The 19,654-nt window shown below is 50.0% G+C and overlaps 2 protein-coding genes across 7 annotated transcripts; one reads left to right on the top strand and one right to left on the bottom strand.

Moving 5' to 3' along the window:
- Positions 1 to 54: 54 nt before the first annotated feature.
- LOC130540153 (KATNB1-like protein 1) lies at positions 55 to 18,582 on the bottom strand. 4 transcript variants are annotated; one of them, XM_057059107.1, is made up of 10 exons: positions 2,263 to 2,793; positions 1,955 to 2,088; positions 1,839 to 1,876; positions 1,502 to 1,745; positions 1,295 to 1,410; positions 1,062 to 1,112; positions 900 to 989; positions 724 to 828; positions 515 to 608; positions 55 to 424 (listed from the first exon to the last, which is right to left on the bottom strand). In XM_057059107.1, the coding sequence occupies exons 2-10, from the start codon at positions 2,063 to 2,065 to the stop codon at positions 380 to 382; spliced, it is 894 nt and encodes a 297-aa protein (XP_056915087.1). In that variant the 5' UTR covers positions 2,066 to 2,088; positions 2,263 to 2,793; the 3' UTR covers positions 55 to 379. The 4 variants fall into 4 exon arrangements, with proteins under 4 accessions (XP_056915087.1, XP_056915086.1, XP_056915088.1 ...); XM_057059106.1 differs by lacking the exon at positions 2,263 to 2,793 and adding an exon at positions 18,466 to 18,582 and having other exon boundaries at positions 56 to 424; XM_057059108.1 differs by having other exon boundaries at positions 56 to 424; positions 2,546 to 2,801.
- acp7 (acid phosphatase 7, tartrate resistant (putative)) lies at positions 2,252 to 9,769 on the top strand. 3 transcript variants are annotated; one of them, XM_057059103.1, is made up of 16 exons: positions 2,261 to 2,326; positions 2,801 to 2,895; positions 3,061 to 3,130; positions 3,235 to 3,355; positions 3,775 to 3,975; positions 4,048 to 4,230; positions 4,719 to 4,744; positions 4,865 to 4,962; positions 6,962 to 7,024; positions 7,321 to 7,435; positions 7,540 to 7,653; positions 8,208 to 8,274; positions 8,556 to 8,623; positions 8,706 to 8,777; positions 9,114 to 9,251; positions 9,331 to 9,769. In XM_057059103.1, the coding sequence occupies exons 4-16, from the start codon at positions 3,247 to 3,249 to the stop codon at positions 9,394 to 9,396; spliced, it is 1,320 nt and encodes a 439-aa protein (XP_056915083.1). In that variant the 5' UTR covers positions 2,261 to 2,326; positions 2,801 to 2,895; positions 3,061 to 3,130; positions 3,235 to 3,246; the 3' UTR covers positions 9,397 to 9,769. The 3 variants fall into 3 exon arrangements, with proteins under 3 accessions (XP_056915082.1, XP_056915083.1, XP_056915084.1); XM_057059102.1 differs by lacking the exon at positions 2,801 to 2,895 and having other exon boundaries at positions 2,252 to 2,326; XM_057059104.1 differs by lacking the exon at positions 2,801 to 2,895 and having other exon boundaries at positions 2,305 to 2,435.
- Positions 18,583 to 19,654: the final 1,072 nt, after the last annotated feature.

Below are 19,654 nucleotides of genomic sequence, written 5' to 3'. Positions count from 1 at the left end.
ATTTGTAGTAGCACAAAAAAAATCCAAGCTCCATAAACCCTAAAGTTCAAACTTTATTGAACGTAAATGGAGCAATCACACTCACACACTCACAAAGCGTTTCCATCCTCAACAGTTACATCATTCCCCCCCGCCTCCCCATTTCTCTGACCTAATGGAATGAAATGATAAATATTTTCTTTCGCTTCCTAACATCCCACATTCCGAGCAAAAATCCAGCCATAAAAATGACATTTGCACAATTTCAGTCCTTTTCTTCAAGTGGTTCAGCAGAACAATAAATAAGCTGGAGAGAGGCACTTCAGGCCAAAACAAAGCAGCAGCTGCAGCTTTAATCTGGAGGTTCGGAGTTTTGTGGGCCTGCTAACAGAGGAGCGCTTCACCCGCTCTGCCACTGAACTCCAGGAAGGAATGAGTCGATGACCTATGAGGGGAAAAAGTGTGTTCTTCCTCAATCACAATTCTAGGCCTCTGCTGGGTGTGATAATGATGTGTTTATATATTCAGCACTGACCTTTGCCAAGTCTCCAGCAGGTCCTGGAAGGTATTTCAGCGACGGCTCCTGATGCCAAAAGTCCGACAGCTGCTGATTAAAGACCTGGAAATTTCTGCGAAAACGTTTGACTTTTAACAACATTGTGTTGTTTACAACAATCCATATAATTAGGAAATATTTCAGAGGGAAGGAGTGAATAAAATTGTAATTAACTACAGGAAACGTACATATCCACCGGGCCAGTGGTTGATTGGCTGCTGCCAGATGTTTTTAGCTCCTCGCTCCAGCGTATTAAAACAGAATTTATCCATTTTAAACCAACCAGCAGATACCTGTGGAAAGCAAGTCCTGTTCAGCTCTGTGCAGCTTCTACTTCTACACTGTCATGAGCAGTGAAACCTACTCTTCATATGGGCTGGTGAGGATTTTCTGCACTAAAGGAAAAAGGTCAACACAGCAGCCAATGGTGATCCTGGGTGACATCTCATGGATGCTGCGGAGAAAAGTGACACTTATTCCACTTATAATACGTACTTAGACTTCTAGAAATGGTCAAGTAACCCACCTTTTGGTGAGCTGGGGGAGAAAGTCAACAAACACACTGGTGTCTGGGATTCTGTGCAAAGATGAGCGGCAATACTTTGAATCTCACAAACATTTCGTGGAAACTCTCAACAGTTGAATCGATTAACGTCAAAGAGCACAGACAGGATGTCCTCAGGCTCTAAAAAATGTATTTTTATTGTCAAACATCTGAATAAATAGTGTCTTTCAGCTGTGTCTGGCAGGAATATGAACCTTAGAAAGTATGCCAACAGCTCTCCAACATTTCTGTGCCAGAGGGTTGAAGACACTTTCAGTCTCAGGCTCCTCCCAGACAGCACCTCCATCATTGTTCCGTGATCTTGCGAGAGCTGAAAAAGTTTGCATCTTATAATTATGTCCAAAAAGGCAACACGCAGAGCAAAAACAATGCGTAATTACAGCTGCGACGATATGTCTGACCTCACTGAATAGGCTGCACTCATCCTGATCCAAGCCAGTGTCGCCAGTCCTGCGCCTGTTAATGGTGTTGACTGGGAACTCCAAAGAGTCCAAGACTAACGGCTCCTGTTGTCCATCGTTGCTTGAAGGAAAGAAAGTCTTTCCTGGCTGTTTCCTCCGAGCCAGAGGGTGGTGGGACTTCCTTTTACACGACACTACGCGCTTTACTCTGCCTGTGTTGTTGCCGGAGCGGTTCACTGGATACCTGCAGACAGACGGAACTGTTCCAACATCTCTGGAGATCTTCATATTGCTGAAAAGAAACATGCTGTAATTGACAGATTAAATGCACACCTACCGCTTCTTAGTGAAATCTTCAGTTTTATCAGGAAACGCCTGCATATAAGACACATACATTTTTGTTCATAAACATGTAGTGAAAAGGTGTGCAGAATACAGTAACAGATTGCTCACCTCATTTGTCTTTCTCCCATGGGAATAGTTCACTGCATAGTGTGTTGCATCTTGGTGAAAACGCTGCTCCAGATTGTGGCTCACTTCATTTTCAGTCTTAGAGTCCATCATTTGACCTGCGATGGAAGGCAGCTCTGTACAGACAAATAAATGTATAAACTGTACAAGAAAATCCCAAACAGAAAGACACTGCTATTTCAACGAAAAAAAATGAGGTTATGCTTGTAAATATAAACACTCACACGGTTCAAAATCACCGTCACAGTGTCGAAACACAATTTCCCACAATCCAGTGCGCTGTTACTCACATCACGTGACGTAACCAGGAACCAGGCGTCTCGGTCTCAAGCTGGCTGAGTTCTAAATATATAGGTCATAATTTAATTTAAAGATCTATTCTTGCTTGACAGTTTTGTATTTTTCCAGGGGCGTTTTGCTATTTACTCTGGCTGCGAAGAGCCATAATAAATGTTTTATGTTGGTACGTAGATGCGGGTGAAATGGCTAACAGTAAGCTAATAAATCTGAAATGAACTTGTATAACAAGTTGAGTTACAGTCACCGCTAATCCCGAGGTATAGAATCACTCACCTTATTTATTTTACATTAAAGCAGCGTCATCCACTTAAACCGCGCGTTGGATTGGTTTACAGACTAGCATTTAAATTAAATCCCCAAAATCCCCACAATGTTTAGAAGAATAACGCGTCTCGTTCCTTAGAACTAGACAAAGGTCCTTTTCATAATGAAGCCGTGCTATGCGCGTCATCTAGAGACTGTAATCAAATAATTTGGTTCTATGACCATCCAGGTTACACTATTTAAATCTTCTACTAAACTGTTTAGGCTGTAAGAAAACGTGTGGCTCCATCACCTGTGACCCCTTTATACGGATCATCACTGAGGCATATGAGCTGTTTTCCTCAGCCCATCGATCAGGGGCAAGTGGAGACTTGTATAATAAGTTTATATTTAAAGCCCACGTTGATGTCAGCAACTTTCCACAATGCGCAGTGTAACACAGCATCAGCTAATTTTCTTTAAATTGCAACATCATTTCTGGGTTTGCTGACACTGCTATTTTTAAAAAAAAATTTGTTCTGTAGCTACAACGTGCACATTGACTAATGCGCCGCCAAAGACCCGTGGGTTTGCCTTCACACTAACCGAGCTCAGGTAGGATATTTTCAAGTGTGTCATGTGATGTTTTATGCTGCATTATGCAGCAAAAACGTGCCTTTTTCCGGGTATGCTCATTAACCTGGTGTTTGCTGCTGCAGGTCAGTGTGAAAATGGGGTTTTCTCCGGCTGTCTGTGCTCTGTTAAGCCTCTCACCCCTGCTGGTTCTTGGTGTTCCACCCATCAGGACCCAACCGGAGCAGGTTCACCTGTCTTATCCAGGTAAGGGTTTGAACAGCCACAATGCAGTCAGCCTCAAATAGATCTTGCACATGGAGGCAGAGAGACTTCCTGGAACGCACTGATTTATTTGATTAATAGGATGGCGGCCGGTCAGAGCACTATAACAAAGCAGATTCCAATGGTTTTTAGGTATTTATTAAGGACTCTGAGGTTGGGCAATCGGGCGGTGTTTTTAACTGCAATTCGCGCCAGTAGGCGGTGCTGTTGAGCCGTAACCGGTTGGGCTTTCTCATGACACGAGACTATGACAAAGCTGATCTGGAACCAGATTTTCATACTGAACTCTGCAAATAAATCAGTTGCATTTATTGGCCAAACAAACCTTGCCACCAAGAAAAGTTCCACTGAAACACAACTGAATCCTTTCATTAGATGGCTCGGTGTGACTCTCTTGACAGGGGTGCCCGGTTCTATGTCGGTGACCTGGACCACCTTTAATAAGACAGAGAGCGTTGTGGAGTATGGACTCCTGGGGGGTCGGCTTTTTGAGATGAGCACCAAAGGTGAGTGGACTCTGTTTGTGGACTCGGGGGTGGAGAAGAGGAAGATGTTCATCCACAGGGTGACTCTGACAGGCCTCAAACCTGCTGCTACGTACGGTGAGTGGCGCTGCATCCGACCAGTCTGTCGGCAACGTTTCTCTGTGCCCACATCCTTCTGTGTGATGGCAGTTTACCACTGTGGGAGTGATGAGGGCTGGAGCGACGCGCTCACGTTCACTGCTTTGAATGACAGCTCCAGGTTCAGTCCCAGGTTTGCTCTGTACGGAGACCTGGGCAACGAGAACCCTCAGTCCTTGGCCCGTCTGCAGAAGGAAACGCAGCTCGGCATGTACGACGTCATCCTGCACATAGGTGCGTTCTGAGATCTCAGATTGGAAGCAAACACAACGATGACGACAGTAGACAGTGTTTTACCATAGAGGACAAAAAGGGAAGCCACAAGAGCTTAATCCCCCTCTAGTGGTGGGATGCAACACAGGCTGCACCTCTCCTTTAGTTTTATCAGGACCAAATTAAAAGCTCAAATAAACCTTTCCCTCCAAAATGTTGTTATTCTATACTTTATTTTTAACCACAATGGCAACGTTAGGTTATTGCTGAACTAATGACCTTAGTGTGTCATTTTTAGCTGCTGCTTTTCTTCCAGCATAGGTTAGTAAGATTGTCGAGTGTCACGGGTGCTGAAAGATGCTAAGCTAAATGGAACGCCGTCTGCCTCTTGCATCACAGCTATCACCCAGAGGACAAGACAGCGTCTTGAACCTTAATATTCAAGCAAATCTTAGCAGGTGGCACCAAAGGAACACTTTTTCTGATTGGAGGGTTCTCTTTTCTTACAGGGGACTTTGCTTACGATATGCATGAGGTATATATTTTTATTTCTTTTGGTTTTACAGTCCTTTCAAAATCCCTTCATTTTTATCTGAAGACGAGTTAAATGCATTCATGGGTGAAAGCCTTCTAATGCTTAATGACACTGTTGTAGGACAACGCCAGGATTGGAGATGAGTTCATGAGGCAGATCCAGTCCATAGCGGCCTATGTTCCCTACATGACCTGTCCCGGCAACCACGAGGCCACATAGTAGGTGGAACCTTCTTGTTGGTTTTGGGTGTTTGCTGCTGCCCTCAGACACGAGCGCGTCAGAAACCGACAAGTCAACACTGAAGGAATCCGACTGTTTCTGATTGGGTTTCGTACCGCGGCCTGCTGGAGCGGAGAACAGCACATTCTGTCATCTGCCGTGCACGGCGAGATCCCGATCGATTGAATTCAAGCCCGGCCGCTGCGAATGTGGAGACACGCGCATATTTTAACAACAAAACAACCAAATTTGTCCTGCCGAAAACTCTTCCTCTCACACTGTGGAACAGATGGGATGGATTTTTGCTCTGGGGGAACATTGTGAACCACCAGCATCTAAACAAGGCAACATTTTCCAAAGCAGTCGCTCATGTGAGCGGCAGCTCTCAGCACGGTGCCTCTAGATGAGCGTCAGACTACATTTATTTGAATATGATATAAGATCTCACAGCCCATTTGCGTGAATAGGACGCCTGCGTCTGCTGTTTCAGTCGTTTCCCTGCACTCATGATCGTCCAAAGTGCTGTGCAGTTGGCCTCTGCCGGCTCCACCATATGGAAAATGACTCACGTCGGCTTCTGAATTTAGGAAGTGCAAACAGTAGTCTCTCTTTTTGTTGGCGGGGCACCCTGAAATAAGAACCCGCCATCAAAAGCCATAGCTACAGCATTACATAATCAAATAAAAAGTCCAGCTCTTCTCCCGCTCATCCATGCATAAATATCTGTTTTGTTCTGCGGTGTTGTTGAATCCAGATTCCCCGCGGCTGGTTTCGCCGCTCTCTTCCCCTCCTAACCGTTTTGCTCCCTCGCGCTTTAGCTCCTCTTCTCCTGTTCCCTTTCCAACCTCAGAACAATCGAAAACGGCTCCGACTGCGACTGTTTTCAGTCAGAATTCCGTTGGGATGAGAACAGCGGGCCCGCCGAAGACGCTAAGGCCCCAACCACGACAGCGTTTGTGCACCGTTCAGGGCCTGAGAGGGGAGCTACGTGAAGCAGCTTCCTGTGACGGGGGTGACAACGAGATGGGAGAAAGTTTGAGAGGGAAAGTCCTGTTGGCTCCCAGTTAACAGCGACCGAGCTTCTCCGGTTGTGTGGAAAGTAAACACTCATGGAAACAAGCGTTTAGCCATACAGGACTCTGCCGGTGCCGACGAGTGAAATAAATATACGATCATGTTTTTAGCTGAAGGCCTTTAAAGTCTGCGGTTGAATCTGTCTGAACGCCTAAAGCGTGTCTGGTTATATCACTCTGGTTGGGTTTGGTTGCTTATTTCACCAAAGACTCTTCCGTTTGGTCCCCTGAAGCGTTCCCAGCGTCTGTCAGTACCCGCCTGAACCACAAGATGGCGCTGTGGGCCCAGCTGCGTGTTCCTGGGGCAGCGCCGTGACTGACAAATTCGGACCATGATGGATTTTCATCTCGGAACGAGCTCTGGCAGAACCATTATGTTCTGGCACGGAGGGCAGGATATCTGTGGCCTGGACCAGCACCTTGCCCCCCGCGTGCTGGGCTGCTGCACTTGTTTTGTGGAGTTCAACTACCAAAACTACCACTTTAGGCGCCCTCTTTTCATCAGTCTTCTGTTTTTGACCGACAGTAACTTTGGAATCGGACCTGTTTTCATCTCTCCTGACTTTCCTGCGATCCTTGTTTTGTGACCCCTGACCCCCAGGATTCTGCCTCCTCCCCCCTCCCTTTTATCTCAGATGAGAGAGCAATCATTCCTGTCACCTGCTCCGGTTAGTGGCCCCGTGGACCCCTGGCCCCTGCTTCCATACTCCTGCTGTCTCATTCTGCCCCCCCCCCCCCCCCCCCCCCCCCCCCCCACCTGCCGTCATCTCTGCTCTACGCAGTTATTTTAAGAATCGCCGCTCTCTGGAAAGGCTGGGAATGATCTCCGAAGTATTGTCCCTGGAGCGCACTTTAGATGTTGGATTCTGGAGAAGGTGGGGGGGTGGATGTACTGATCCATTCTGTCTTCTCTGTTTGTTTACAGCAACTTCTCCAACTACAGGAACCGCTTCAGTATGCCAGGCCAGACGGAGAGCCTGTGGTACAGGTGAGCCGGAGATCATGATGGAACATGTTTGAGAACAGCAAAACGCTCCCAGAACCAGGAAAACCCAAAAGACCCCCCTCCTGAAGCCTCACGAGGGGGCTTTAGATCAGGGGCAGCAACACAGTAGGCAGAGGGGGGCGCCTGAGAGGCAGCTTGGATGGTGTCACATCCATCCCCACCTAAAGTTGGGCCCTGCCTGTGTTCCGGGGGTTCTGTCTCTCAACCCCCCAGAACATTCTACATGGTTCCTGTGCTGAATCGGGCCTGTGTATCATTATAGTGACGTGTGTCCACAGCTGGAACCTGGGCCCGGTGCACATGGTCTCGCTCTCCACCGAGGTTTACTTTTATCTGGAGTTCGGACTGGACCTCCTCTTTAAGCAGTACGAGTGGCTGCGGCAGGACCTGGAGGTTAATGCTGCTAACGTTTGCATATTTAAAAACCCATCAGAACCATAAAATGAACCGTAAACTCGCTCTGACTCACTGTTAAATGTGTGTCTTCCGTGACTCAGGAGGCCAACAGGCCCGAGAACAGAGCGGTCCGGCCGTGGATCATCACCATGGGACACAGACCCATGTACTGCTCCGACGACGACCAGGACGACTGCACCAAGTTTGACTCCTACGTAAGGCCCGGACGACCCGTCGGCAGGGGGCGGGGTCTCAGTCTCTACCCGTGTGCTCACGGTTTGGGCCCGCGCAGTTCTGAACTAGCAACATTATGTAAACGCTGATGAGTTTTCCACAAAACTATGTTGCAGAACGGGGAACAGGCCAAGGAAGGAGCCTGTAAACTGGATCTGCGTTAAAGGACGTGTCCAGGAATTGGAATTTACCGGGCCCCGGAGCCCCGCGGTACCGTACGCTCCGCTGAGCCTTATTTGATTTGGCCCCGCCAATGAAATGGCGTTTGGACCTGAAAACGCGTCAATTGAAAATCAATGGGCTCCTTCCTGACACCTACTCGTTCCCGTGAGCAGCATCCCAGACCAGAACCGCTCTGCAGGCTGGAATGCTTCATAATCGCCCTCATTTGGACCCAAATAGTTTCCACTGAGGCTGATTACTCAGTGTTAGTGGTGGGGGGGGGGGCAGGCATCGGCCTGGTTGGGGCCCAGTCAGGTAGCGTTTCGGGTGGTATCAGGTTCTGCTGACAGGATTCTTCTCTGCTGTGTCTCAGGTCCGTCTGGGGCGGCAGGACACCCGACCGCCGGCTCCCGGGCTGGAGGATCTCTTTTACCGCCACGGTATGTTGTCAGTCTTGCGCCCCGCTGCGCGCAGCTAATGTGGTGTCTGAGATCACAAATTTGCACAGTCAGACGAACGCCGCGGCACCGGGAGCGGTCCAAATGCCCCTGATCGGAGCAGCAGCCCTCGGGCCTGGCCGCCGTCCCATTTGCAGACGCTTTTTTTCCCAATATCACGTTTGTTCTGACTGGGTCGTTGCTGCGTTTAATTACTGAAGTCGCTGAAGGTTTTAATTGCTCTGCTCTCTCCCGATGGGCGCTGACCCGGATCTCTTTCGCAGGCGTGGATCTGGAGCTGTGGGCGCACGAGCACACGTACGAGAGGCTCTGGCCCGTATACGGGGACAAGGTGGGCTCCCGCTCCGGTACCCGGCCGCTCATCGGGCCGGCTGTCAAACGCCAGCCTAAGACGTTTGTGTTTCACCTCGCAGGTGTGTAACGGCAGCGCGGAGCAGCCCTACGTGAACCCCAGAGCTCCGGTGCACATCATCACAGGCTCGGCCGTGAGTACGCCCGTCAGCGCCGTCTCATTTGTGCCGCCAGGTGGGCGCAGGCTTCGACAGGCGCGTCAACAACGTCACGGTCACACATTGTTCTCTCCGGTCCTTCCTGCGCAGCAGCTGCGGAGCCGCACGACTTTAGCAGCTGCTGCGCTGGTTAGCTCGTTTCTAATGTGGTGGGGAGGGAATGCCTCATCGCAACCGCAGGTCGGTTAGTCACTGGCATCACAGAGCGGAGCGAGGCGCCGCCGCACTCGTAAATGTCACCCGGGCCGGGAGGCCGGCACGTGCCTGTGCACCAGCAGATGCTCCTCGCTCACGGCGGCTTTTCCTCCGCAGGGCTGCAGAGAGAAGACCGACCCGTTCAACCCCAACCCCAAAGACTGGAGCGCCTTCCGCAGCCGGGACTACGGCTACACCCGCATGCAGGTGGTCAACGCCACCCATCTGTACTTGGAGCAGGTCTCTGACGACCAGGTGACGCCCACAAGCAGCAGAGCGGATTTAAAAAGGGTTTCTGACCCCCTGATAACAATGACCCGTCTGTCTGTTCTAGCATGGAAAGGTGATTGACAGCATCTGGGTGGTGAAGGAAAAGCACGGCTACGCCGCCTGGTTCTGAGCACCCCCCCCCCCCTCCCATGGAGAGCCCACACTGCCTGCTTATTAATTATTGACCTGTGGTTGTTGTTATGTTGTTTCATCCTCACTGGAGCTCGATGCAGGGCAGAGTTTGGTAAATGAAGGAATGCTCCTGTTGATTCGGGATGCTAGCAACGCGCCTGCTAACATGATCAAAATGTTCCTACCAGAAAGAAAGGGAAAGAGGGAGATTCTGATAGCAACTCTCTCTCAGGACTTCATCCAGAGAGATAAAGAGCACTTTAAAATGGCGGATTAATCTTTGATTTAGCATGTGTTGCTATTAATAATGCTTTTTAAAGACAGATGCCAAAAATCCTCTAATTGTTGAATAAATTCCACCTTGTTTTTAATCTGGATTTCAGATTTGTCCTTCGTGTTGGACGCAACAGTGAGCGATGGTCACGTTCTTCTCTTCTGTTTCACAAATAATAGAAACACACGACGGGGGTCCGAGAGAGGACGGTCCCGTTCTCCTCTGGGCTCATTTTTCGCTTAAAATAAACCCAGAAAGTTGCGGATCGGCTCTGCCTCCATCTCTTTATCTAAAGGACAGATCCCCCCCCCGCCCGTCCGTCTGTGCACCGGAGACAGAGAGAGAGACCCTTATGTAACTGGTGGATTTTTGTGGTTCTGGGTACATCCAGACTAAGACGCTTTACCCAGAATGCAGTGCCTGTGCCACGGCTCTGACCACGATGTTGGCATTAACGGCTAATATGCTCAGATCTGCGCGCGTCTGCACTTTTTGCTGTTGCGCTTCATGCTAGCACCGCGGTCTAATCACATCTTGGCGTCACATGTTTACACGTATTTATTAGCACGCTGCGCGCGAGTCAGGAGCTCGTTATCCAGCGGGTGATTTAATCGTGGAATGACGTGAGAGGACGTGTGTTCATCAGCGTTGGAGACACGGAAAAGGTTCGCTCAGCATCAGAATCCGCGTTTGTCCTCTCTGGTGTTCCCTCCGTGCTGATCCACAGGTTACTCACTAGCGACTGTAGCGAAGGCCTCGCGCCCACCAACGTACGACCGGCCGAGACGAACACAGACAGCAGCGGGAGGTCTGGAAGGATGGCGGTCCAAGTGATCCCTAAATGACTGACTGTGCTAATAAGATGGGGTTGTTGTGCGGTTAGTCACCTCTGCGCGATCCCTAATGCTAAAACAGGAGCCTGGAAAGTTCTGAAGTCACGCGGCGTGCACGTTCCTGGTTATTTAGTTCATGTGATTTCTAAAAAAAACAAAAAAAAAAAAGATTGATCACCATCCAGGAAAAACAAGCGGGGATGAAATAACATGTCGATTCAGATCCCTCTGCTGTCGCTGAAACGCGAGCTGCCGGTTAGCGCCAGCGGTGCAGGAGTGGCAGGTTTGCGGCGGAGCGGTCAGGAGCTTCCACAAACACAATCTGACTGGTTTATATCGCAGCAGCTTTTCTCCTGGCACATCCTGGCCGCCTCCACGATAGCGGGCTGACAGATGCAGCTGGCGCTACTCTGCGTCAAGCTAGCCTAACGCCAGTTAACGAAAACAAGGGTTTCGGCCTTGACGCGGGCTTCCCGCTTCAGCTAACCTCGAGCAGTTGGCTGATTCAAAATGACACATCAACAGCTATTTATCCTTTTCCACCCAATCCTATGGCTCAGTAAAGCGTATCAGTAATGGACTCCCCCCTCCCCCGCCTCCAAAAAAAACCGCATGCAAAGTTCTAAACATCGTGTCTTTTTCGACGCTAAAGGCTCGTCAAGTTTCCGTAAGACCTCTAAGAGCGTCCTTCGCTTAAACTCTGCGGCTTACCAGGAGTCTCTGGTAGCTCCGACTCTCTACAACAAGCTCTCGGGAGACAGGAAGGGGCTTCTGTGTGGTATTTCTCTCCGCGGGTGATCAAGGGGTGGCTTTTGATTACAGAGTTTAACCGTGGCGAGCGGGGGATATGTGGAATGACCTCAGGGGAGCTCGGATTCTGGAGCTCAGGAGCGTTTCATCAAACCAGAAGCTCGATGTTCTTCCATAACCGAAGTGCCGGCGTCCAGCGGGCCCAGACCACCACCAAGACGGGTGTCTGGCACAGCCAGGACGGGCACCTCGCGGCACTCCTCCAAAACGCCGCGCCTCAACGGTGAATCCGAGGCCAGCGAAGGAGCCGCGCCGGGAATGCGGAGGAAAAGACGAAACATGTTTTTTCAATTAGAAAGATGTAAACGGAAACGGGCCAGACTGGAGATTTGCCGAAAGCCCTTTATTATTCCAGGAGATATCAGGCGCAGGCCGCCGGGGTTGAACCAACACTCCATGAGGAGCCAGAACTGCGTCGCGGAGGGAGACGAGCGGCACGTGTCGCGGCTCCGGAGCCGCGGGCCCGGGAGGACTGCGTGTAATTGGGATTGCGTAATCGCATTACAAACAAATTGCGGTAATCTGTCTGGATAACGTGAAAACGTGTAATTAGACTTTAAAGGATTACACGGTGGGATTATCGGACCGTAAAGGTTTGCTGGGAGGCAGCAAAGGTGATTTCTGGAGGTTTAGCCACCAGTAGATCTCTTTGGACCCGGAATTATAGCGTCAAACTGTAAATTTTGGAATGGGTCAGTGCTGAAGACGAGGAGGTCGCTCAGCGGCTGAGTCACAGACTGATCCAGACTGATGCTGATAAAAGGGATGAGCGGCGCCGCGGTCACTCCTCCGCTCAATGATGCTGCATTCTACCGGTAAACAGGCATGAGCAGCACCGGCGTCACAATTCTGCAGAACCCGGCAAATATGAAGGTCAAGGCTGACCAGCACTACTTTCCTGGACACAAGGTCCTGGACCCTTTGGACCACCGTCTAAGCAGAGCATGCTTCTAGTTAGGACCACATAAGGATCTCCCAAAGGTTCTTGGTACCAGAACGCTAAGAGGTCAGTAAGGGGATCACGTGATACATCCGGAGTCCGGTGGAAACCTGAGCCTTCCTTCAATGGCAGATAGAAATATCCCAACACTTTAATTCCTGCAGGACCTTGAAAGTTTGGAAAAACTAGGAATGTCGGTTATCGCCACAACAACTAAAATAGTAGAGGGGGCGGGGCCTGTTGCACTACCCCGGCGAGCCAACAGGGGTCGGTGGATCTGCCCTGGCTTCCCTTTTTGAGGACGCCGTCTTGATTTACAGCCCGAGTTAAGACAGGGAGCTGGAAAACTGAGCCCGGAATCCTGGAAATGGAAAATAAATGAACTGTTGTTGTAGCGATGAAAGATGTCAGCGTCTGAAGATCCGAAACGACCACGCGAGAGAGGCGTCATCTCACGTTGCGTTTGAAGCCGTCACCGTCCCGCTGACAGTCAGGTCGTTTCCCTCTGTTTACGGGCAGCTCCGACCGGCCAGAACGGCTCTCCGGCGTTCCTTGACAAGAATCCCTCCTGCCTTCGCCAACCCGCTGGTGAAGAACCAGCTCGCCACAAAAACACAGATGTCTCGGATGGCGGCAGAGAGCGTTCAGAGGACCAGGGAGAAGCTGCAGGTGGTTTTGTCATCAGGGCTTTAATGTTCTCGATGTCGGATATGTTACAACTGGACAGGAATGTCCCGTCTAGACCCGTGAAGATACCTCACGTCGGAGCTCGCCGGGCCGATACCTCAGTACGGAAATATGCGAGTTCGTTACCCACACTGGTGGCGTCCTCCCCCGGTCCAAAGACCTGCTTTTAGAGGGGTCCTTTGTTGACTGGAGGAGGTCTGCTGGGTGAACCCCGCCAGGGCAGGCTCAACCAATGACAGAGGACATGCTAGCACGCTAGCTGCTAGCATTCTTCTCGTTAGCCTGAACCCCTCCAGCCTGGCCGATGGTCCAGGCCAGCGGCGCTGGACGCTTGACCACGCCATCGAGGGGAAGCGACAGGAAACTAGCGCAGCCGCCAGAGGAGCTTGTTTAAATGGGACCGAAATAATGACCACGCTGACATCAGTCATTCGAGACGTCTAGCGAGGCTTTAATGCTACGGCTCCGGCGGCCGCGCGCAGCAACGACGCGGCCGCCGCGGTCGACTGTTGGAGGGAAAATCTTTTTCTTTCACAAATCCTAAACCAACAGCGGAAAGGAGTCCCGTGGCAGGACGCCGTGTTTTTCTTGCCACCTCTGCTGGTTGTTCCGATGTCACCTCAATTAAAGACCGCGGCGTGGACGGAGAACAGCGCCGGCTCACAAAGCAGGGTTTTGTTTTCAGAGGTGGTGGTGAGCCTGGAGGATGTTCTGCAGTCATTATAATCACGCACGCTTTGGAGGTTCTTTGGTGGGTTTGACTGGGTTCCAGCAGCACATGGTGTGTTTTCTCAGGTCTGATGGAGGGGGGGGGGCTGCAAGGGTCTCTGTTTCCTCAAGCACTTTCAATGACCAACCTGGAACCAAGAGTTCACTTTGACTTCCCTACAACTTTGCACGACAGGCCGATGGGCTGCAAAGAGGATGTCAGGAGAAAGAACGGCAAACAGGAAGTTGAAAGCAAACAGGAAGTGGTGGGGAAAAGCAAACATGAAGTCGAAAGCAAACAGAGTCTGCGGCTCATAACGTCCCAGTTTCTAATAAAGCTTGTCGTGAGGTCAGCTACGGCTCCAACGTGGAGGTGGGATATTCCTTACGTCTCTGGCACTTTCTGTCTTTGCTGTGTGTGTGTGTGTGTGTGTGTGGGCTCATCTGCTTCCGGCTCCTCCTCCCCGGCCCCCCGAGTCCTCCTCTCACCCCAACCATCCTCTGGGGTTCACTCTGCCAAAATGGACACGATCCCGCCGCTGGTCATCGGCGGCCTACAGCCCGTCTCCACGGCAACCACGTACACATTCAGAGATGACAAACAGATGTCGGCACCCTGGTAATCAGCTTTAAAGTAAATGGCTCTGATACAGGATCAGCAGCGTGTGCAGTTTGTTGCTTTTGGAAAGTGCAGAATTGACGCTTTCACGAGGTGAAAGTGAAGAAACTGATCTTCCATCAGTCCGACCGAGGAGGAAACCCACAAGTTGGCAGGTCCAGACGGAGGACGGCTCCAGCGCCGGGTGTTAAAGCCGAACAGATGATGGCTGCGATGACGGCGTTGTCGGCCGCGTGGGCCTTTCGTGCTTCCTGAGCGGATGGGAAGGGCCGGACTCGCAGCCGCCTCCTCCACCGGCCTGTCGTCGTGTTGCCGGACGTCTTCCGGATGAGCCAATTATGCAAGTTTGTCTCCGGAGCCGGTTCTTTTATGCTACAGACGATGGACACGCAGGACAGCGCCTCTCCCCCGAAAATCTGCTTCCAAGCTCTAAAAAAGCTCTAAAAAAGTTGTGAAAAGGCTCTAAAAAGCTCTAAAAAGCTCTAAAAAACCTCTAAAAAACCTCTAAAAAAGCTGTGAAAAAGCTCTAAAAATCTCGAAACAGCTCTAAAAAGCTAAACACCAGGACGTTCAGCTGCTCTCTGCTGTATTAAAACACCGGCTGCCAACAGTAAACAGCCGTAACGGACGTTAATGGAGGGTTGATGCTGATCATTGGTTTGGAATTAAAATTGCACTTAAGTGGTTATTAATGGTTCAAACATCAGCAGCCAATCAGAGCGTCCGCGTCCAACATAAACAGCTCCAATGAGGACGTGAGGCTCAGAAGCTTAGCAGAGCGATGCAGCGCTGTTGTTGTTCCCACGTAGACTTAAAATGACTCTAATTTGCCCATAAGCCCCGCCCCCTCTATGGGACTATGGGATTGTTGTATTTGGGAGGGATGAACAATAAATTCTAATAAAGCCTCTCATTATCCACTTAAAAATGATCAATGCTCTCAGTTAAAGTTCTGCATCAACAAAGTTCAACTATTGAACAAACACAACGGTGCGCTGAGCTCTGATGCTAACTCGTTAGCTTGGCAAAGCCAACCAAGCCTGATGTTCCCGTGGTCGGCTCTAAGCGCCGGTTAGCTTCTTTTCCCAGAAGAAGAAACACGTTCACCTCTTCCCGCTCATTTCTTCGTGAATAACGTGCAGACAAATGAGCGACAAACAACCCAAAACAAGCAGGGACGAGAGTTTCAGGTCGGTCTGAAAACATCTGGAAAACCAACCAGGTGTGAGAGAGAGAGAGAGACTCCTGTCCACATTTTCCAGCTCCCGCGGTTGAACATCGGGGAGGAAGTGTGGCGTGTGGGGAACGACCGCGGCTCGCTCGTCTTCGCCGCCGGCCGATCCAAACAGGACAGATCTCGCGGCACCTCCTCAATTAAGCTGCACGTGTTTACGGGAAAAGGCCCAAGGAGGGCGAGACGGGGCGAGACGGGGCGAGACGGGGCGAGACGTTTCAGCTGGCCAAATGGGAAAACTAAACACCTGAAGCCGAACATCAAACGGCGGCGTGCACTCGTGCGTGGTCACCAGCCCCTATAAACACTGGGAGCTCCCCGGTGTTTTCAGGATTGGCTTTTGTTCTCTGCGGTAACTTTAAAAACCAGGAAATCATAAAATAAAGTTCACTGAAGCCACCTTCATTCCTCGGGAAGACTGGAATCGTTTCTCTTTTTTTCCAACGATGCCCTGAGCACAGGCTCGGTTCTCCACCCTGATCCCAGCCTGAAAGTCTTAATGTTCTCTCTTTATTTCATACTTTATGAGTAAGTAGCTCAGCCAGCCATGGAGGGCTCAGGGCTCTCAACGGGCCCAGTCAGGAGGATCCGGGACAAGCTGGAGGGATTAGACCTCCCGTCCAGCTCCGCAGCGCCTCAATGTTCCCCAGCCGGAGCCCAAAGGGATCCGCAAAATGATATCATCAAAAGCGCAGCTACTGGTGCTAAGCTAACATGCAAGATTCCAGCCCAAGGAGTTCATTTTGCCGCCGTGTTTAAGCATTAGCATCTTGCTCAAAGCTATGACTGTGCAACGACTGGTGTTCTTGACCAGCAATGATGTTGTTACGGTGAAACTATGTTTTAAGCTAGCACTGTCTACGCCTACATGTCATGATGCGATGAGATGAAGCGATCATAAATACAAACAATTCAGTCCATTTGCATGTCGTGTAAGATTCCACCACCACTCCTCTCTTTATACACAAACTATAACAGACTGAAGTTAGCATTTAGCATCACTGCTGAAGCCTTATTTCAGCCTCCGGTGTTTTTAAACAGTTCCAGGCTGCTAAACTCCCAAAGGCAACGAGCAAAATCAAGTATCAGATGCAAGTTCCAACTGTTTGAGTTGAAAGGAAAACCACTGATTTGTGATTTATAGATGTTTGCATGAGGAGATCGTTGTAATTCTCCTGATTATCAGCAGACGCTAACGTTGCCTGTGAACATTTCCTTAAAAGGGTAAAGGGGAAGTGATGTCAGAGCGACGCCGCGGCCCTCTGTGGAATCCTGCGCGATACTGGGCCATGACGGAGGGCAGCTGCTGACTCAGTGACTCACTCTTACCCCAGAGGAGGGAAGGAGGGAAGGAGCGACGGAAACAGAGGAGCGGTGGCTCCAGACAAAGAACAGATGCAGACAGACAAACAGTTTTCAAGGAGCAGTCTGACAACGGCTGCCCCCTCAGCTCAGTGGGACCATGAATCAACGAGACGCTCCTGAAGAAACCACTGCATTTCTGCTTAGTTTAACGTTTACTGACGTCAAGACCGAGGTTTTCTCTCGCTGACTGCTAACTTTAGTGCTAACATTGGTGCTAACATTAGCACAGGAAGCTAAAACAGGGCGATGCAGATCAATGATGCAGGTGCAAAAGCTGTTAAAACAGGGGAGAAAAATATATATGAGGCCCCTGAATAACCCACCCATCATCCATCCATCATCCATCCATCATCCACCCATCATCCATCCATCATCCATCCATCATCCATCTAATCATCCATCCATCATCCATCAATCCATCGTCCATCATCCATCATCCATCATCCATCCATCATCCATCATCATCCATCCATCATCCATCCATCATCTATCATCCATCTAATCATCCATCCATCCATCCATCATCCATCCATCATCCATCCATCATCCATCCATCATCCATCCATCATCCACCATCCATCATCCATCCATCCATCCATCCATCCATCCATCCATCCATCCATCCATCCATCCATCATCCATCCATCCATCCATCCATCCATCCATCCATCCATCCATCCATCCATCCATCCATCCATCATCCATCTATCCATCCATCATCCATCCATCCATCCATCTTCTGGTACCAGAGTCTGTCCCATCAGGGAGAAACTCACCCTGGACGGGTCACAGTTCAGAGGTGTGTTGCTACGATGCTACGATGCTACGATGCCGCTGTGCTCGGACACGTTGACCAACAATGTGGCAGCCGTATTGTTGCCATTGCGTGAAACGAGGTGACCACTCATCTCCAGACGCCAACGTTCCCGTCCCAGGAGAGCCACCGTACAGGTGCGGAAACATTTATGGAGTCTTTGTTAGATGAAAGACACCAGCGAGCCGCTCCGGCCGACAAACAGGAACAGGGATGTGGCTCACCCAAGTGGAATGCGGCCTTCTCCTATTATTAATTGCACTTTTTCCAACTGTTGCACGTCAAAGGTCGCCCCCGCTGACCTCCCGTTACCGTAGGAGCCTCACGCAAACAGCCCCAGATCGTCAGTATTCAGATCTTTACCCATCAGTCTGATTCAAACGGTTCTAATGAAACGACTTTCATTAATGCTTCATTAGATATTTCGCACACCGAAATAGCAGCCAAATCTTTCCCAGTGCGTGGTTGTTTCCTAAGGTCTCACACTCAGAGGGACATGAGCATGTGTGTGTGTGGGGGGGGGGGGGGGGGGGTTATTCAAGCTGATAAGGTTGTTGATTTCTCGGCCCCCACACAGTCCTCCCTCAGCAGGAAGCCGTTCCCAGGGTAGCCTTTCTGCCGTGACTCAGCTTGACCGAATCAGAGTGCAGAAGTCATGACATCAGCAGTGGAAAAATCCCGTTCGCGTAAACAAATTGCTTTTGCTCCCGGAAAAAAAAAGCCCACAGACACAACAGGGCGACAGAAAACATCGGAGAGGAGGGAATCACCCCGAGTACTCACCAGGAGTGAGGCGAAAGCTTTGGCCTTATAAGGTGGCTCCTCCGTGTCCTCAGGAGGGACAGCAACAACTGCAAATGTCAATAACAGGAGGGTGTCCACGGCAACCAAGGCTGCGTGTTCAAGGCTTGACTGTGGAGCGCACAAGGATTTGTGGAGGTGGATGGAATGCCTGGTATGGCCGGCGGCACCACCAGCACACAAATCTGCTGTTTGTTAATCCAGCTCAGTCAACAAAGTTTTACTGTTGTCCGAGGTGTGTTAATAAAGTTGGATTGATTAAAGGACGCTGGCTCAGAAGACGCGGCCTTCTCGTCTGATGTAGTTACAGAGTTGGGCGTGAGTCAGGCGAACTACTGCTTTTCATTAGGCGGAATACATCATGCTAGCTTGCAATCAGACGGCCGCGTCTGGAGTGACGGGGCGGTTTGTCACTTTCTGACTGTTGCTGACTGTAATCGTCCTCAAAATTTATCTATTCTTCCCGACACGTCTCTCATCTCACATGTGCGAACAATTTTATCTGCATTTACGGCCATAAGTCTGTTAATTGGCCTGAAGGAAGAGGGTTGCCGTGCAACAAGATGCCCAATATTCAGTGTTTCAAAAAAAAAAAACAGTTTATGCTTAAAATCAAAGAAATCTGTAATAAACTAGTAAAAAACCACAGAAACCAGAAGCTGCGGTGCAGAATTCCTCTGATTATTGGACAATATTGGACACAATGTCCCCAGAAGTGTGTATATACAGTAAATGGTCCGGCTTCAGCGTTTCCCATCAGGATGTTTCAGTTAGAACACGTTCCGTTCTTTTATTGGCCACAAGTCAGCGTGCTGGAATTTGCCGAAGGAATTGGAAATGTGTGATGAGAGTGTGCGTGCAGCTGGTCCCAGGTCAGTTTTTTATTGATTACTGGAAGCGCTCCTTCTCGTGTCCAGTCACCGTGGCTACCACCTGCGTGAAGCAATGGCCGCATATTCCTGTTTACAGGAAAAATGATTATTGTTGGCATGTTTGGTACCAGAACAACAGATGTTGAAACTTAACGTTAACTTTTCCACCCAAAACGAGTCTAAATCTATGTTTTTGTACGTTACGGAATCTCCCAGCTATTCAAATTGTTGCATTTAATCGTCTTTTAGCTCATTCTTTTGCCCCCTGAAGCGACAAACTGTTTGTTTGGAGTGATTTT

Source organism: Takifugu flavidus, chromosome 16 (assembly GCF_003711565.1).
Source record: "Takifugu flavidus isolate HTHZ2018 chromosome 16, ASM371156v2, whole genome shotgun sequence".
NCBI classification, from domain to species: Eukaryota; Metazoa; Chordata; class Actinopteri; order Tetraodontiformes; family Tetraodontidae; genus Takifugu; species Takifugu flavidus.
Note: the sequence above shows the minus strand (reverse complement) of the source record. Positions and strands in the feature narration are given on the sequence as shown.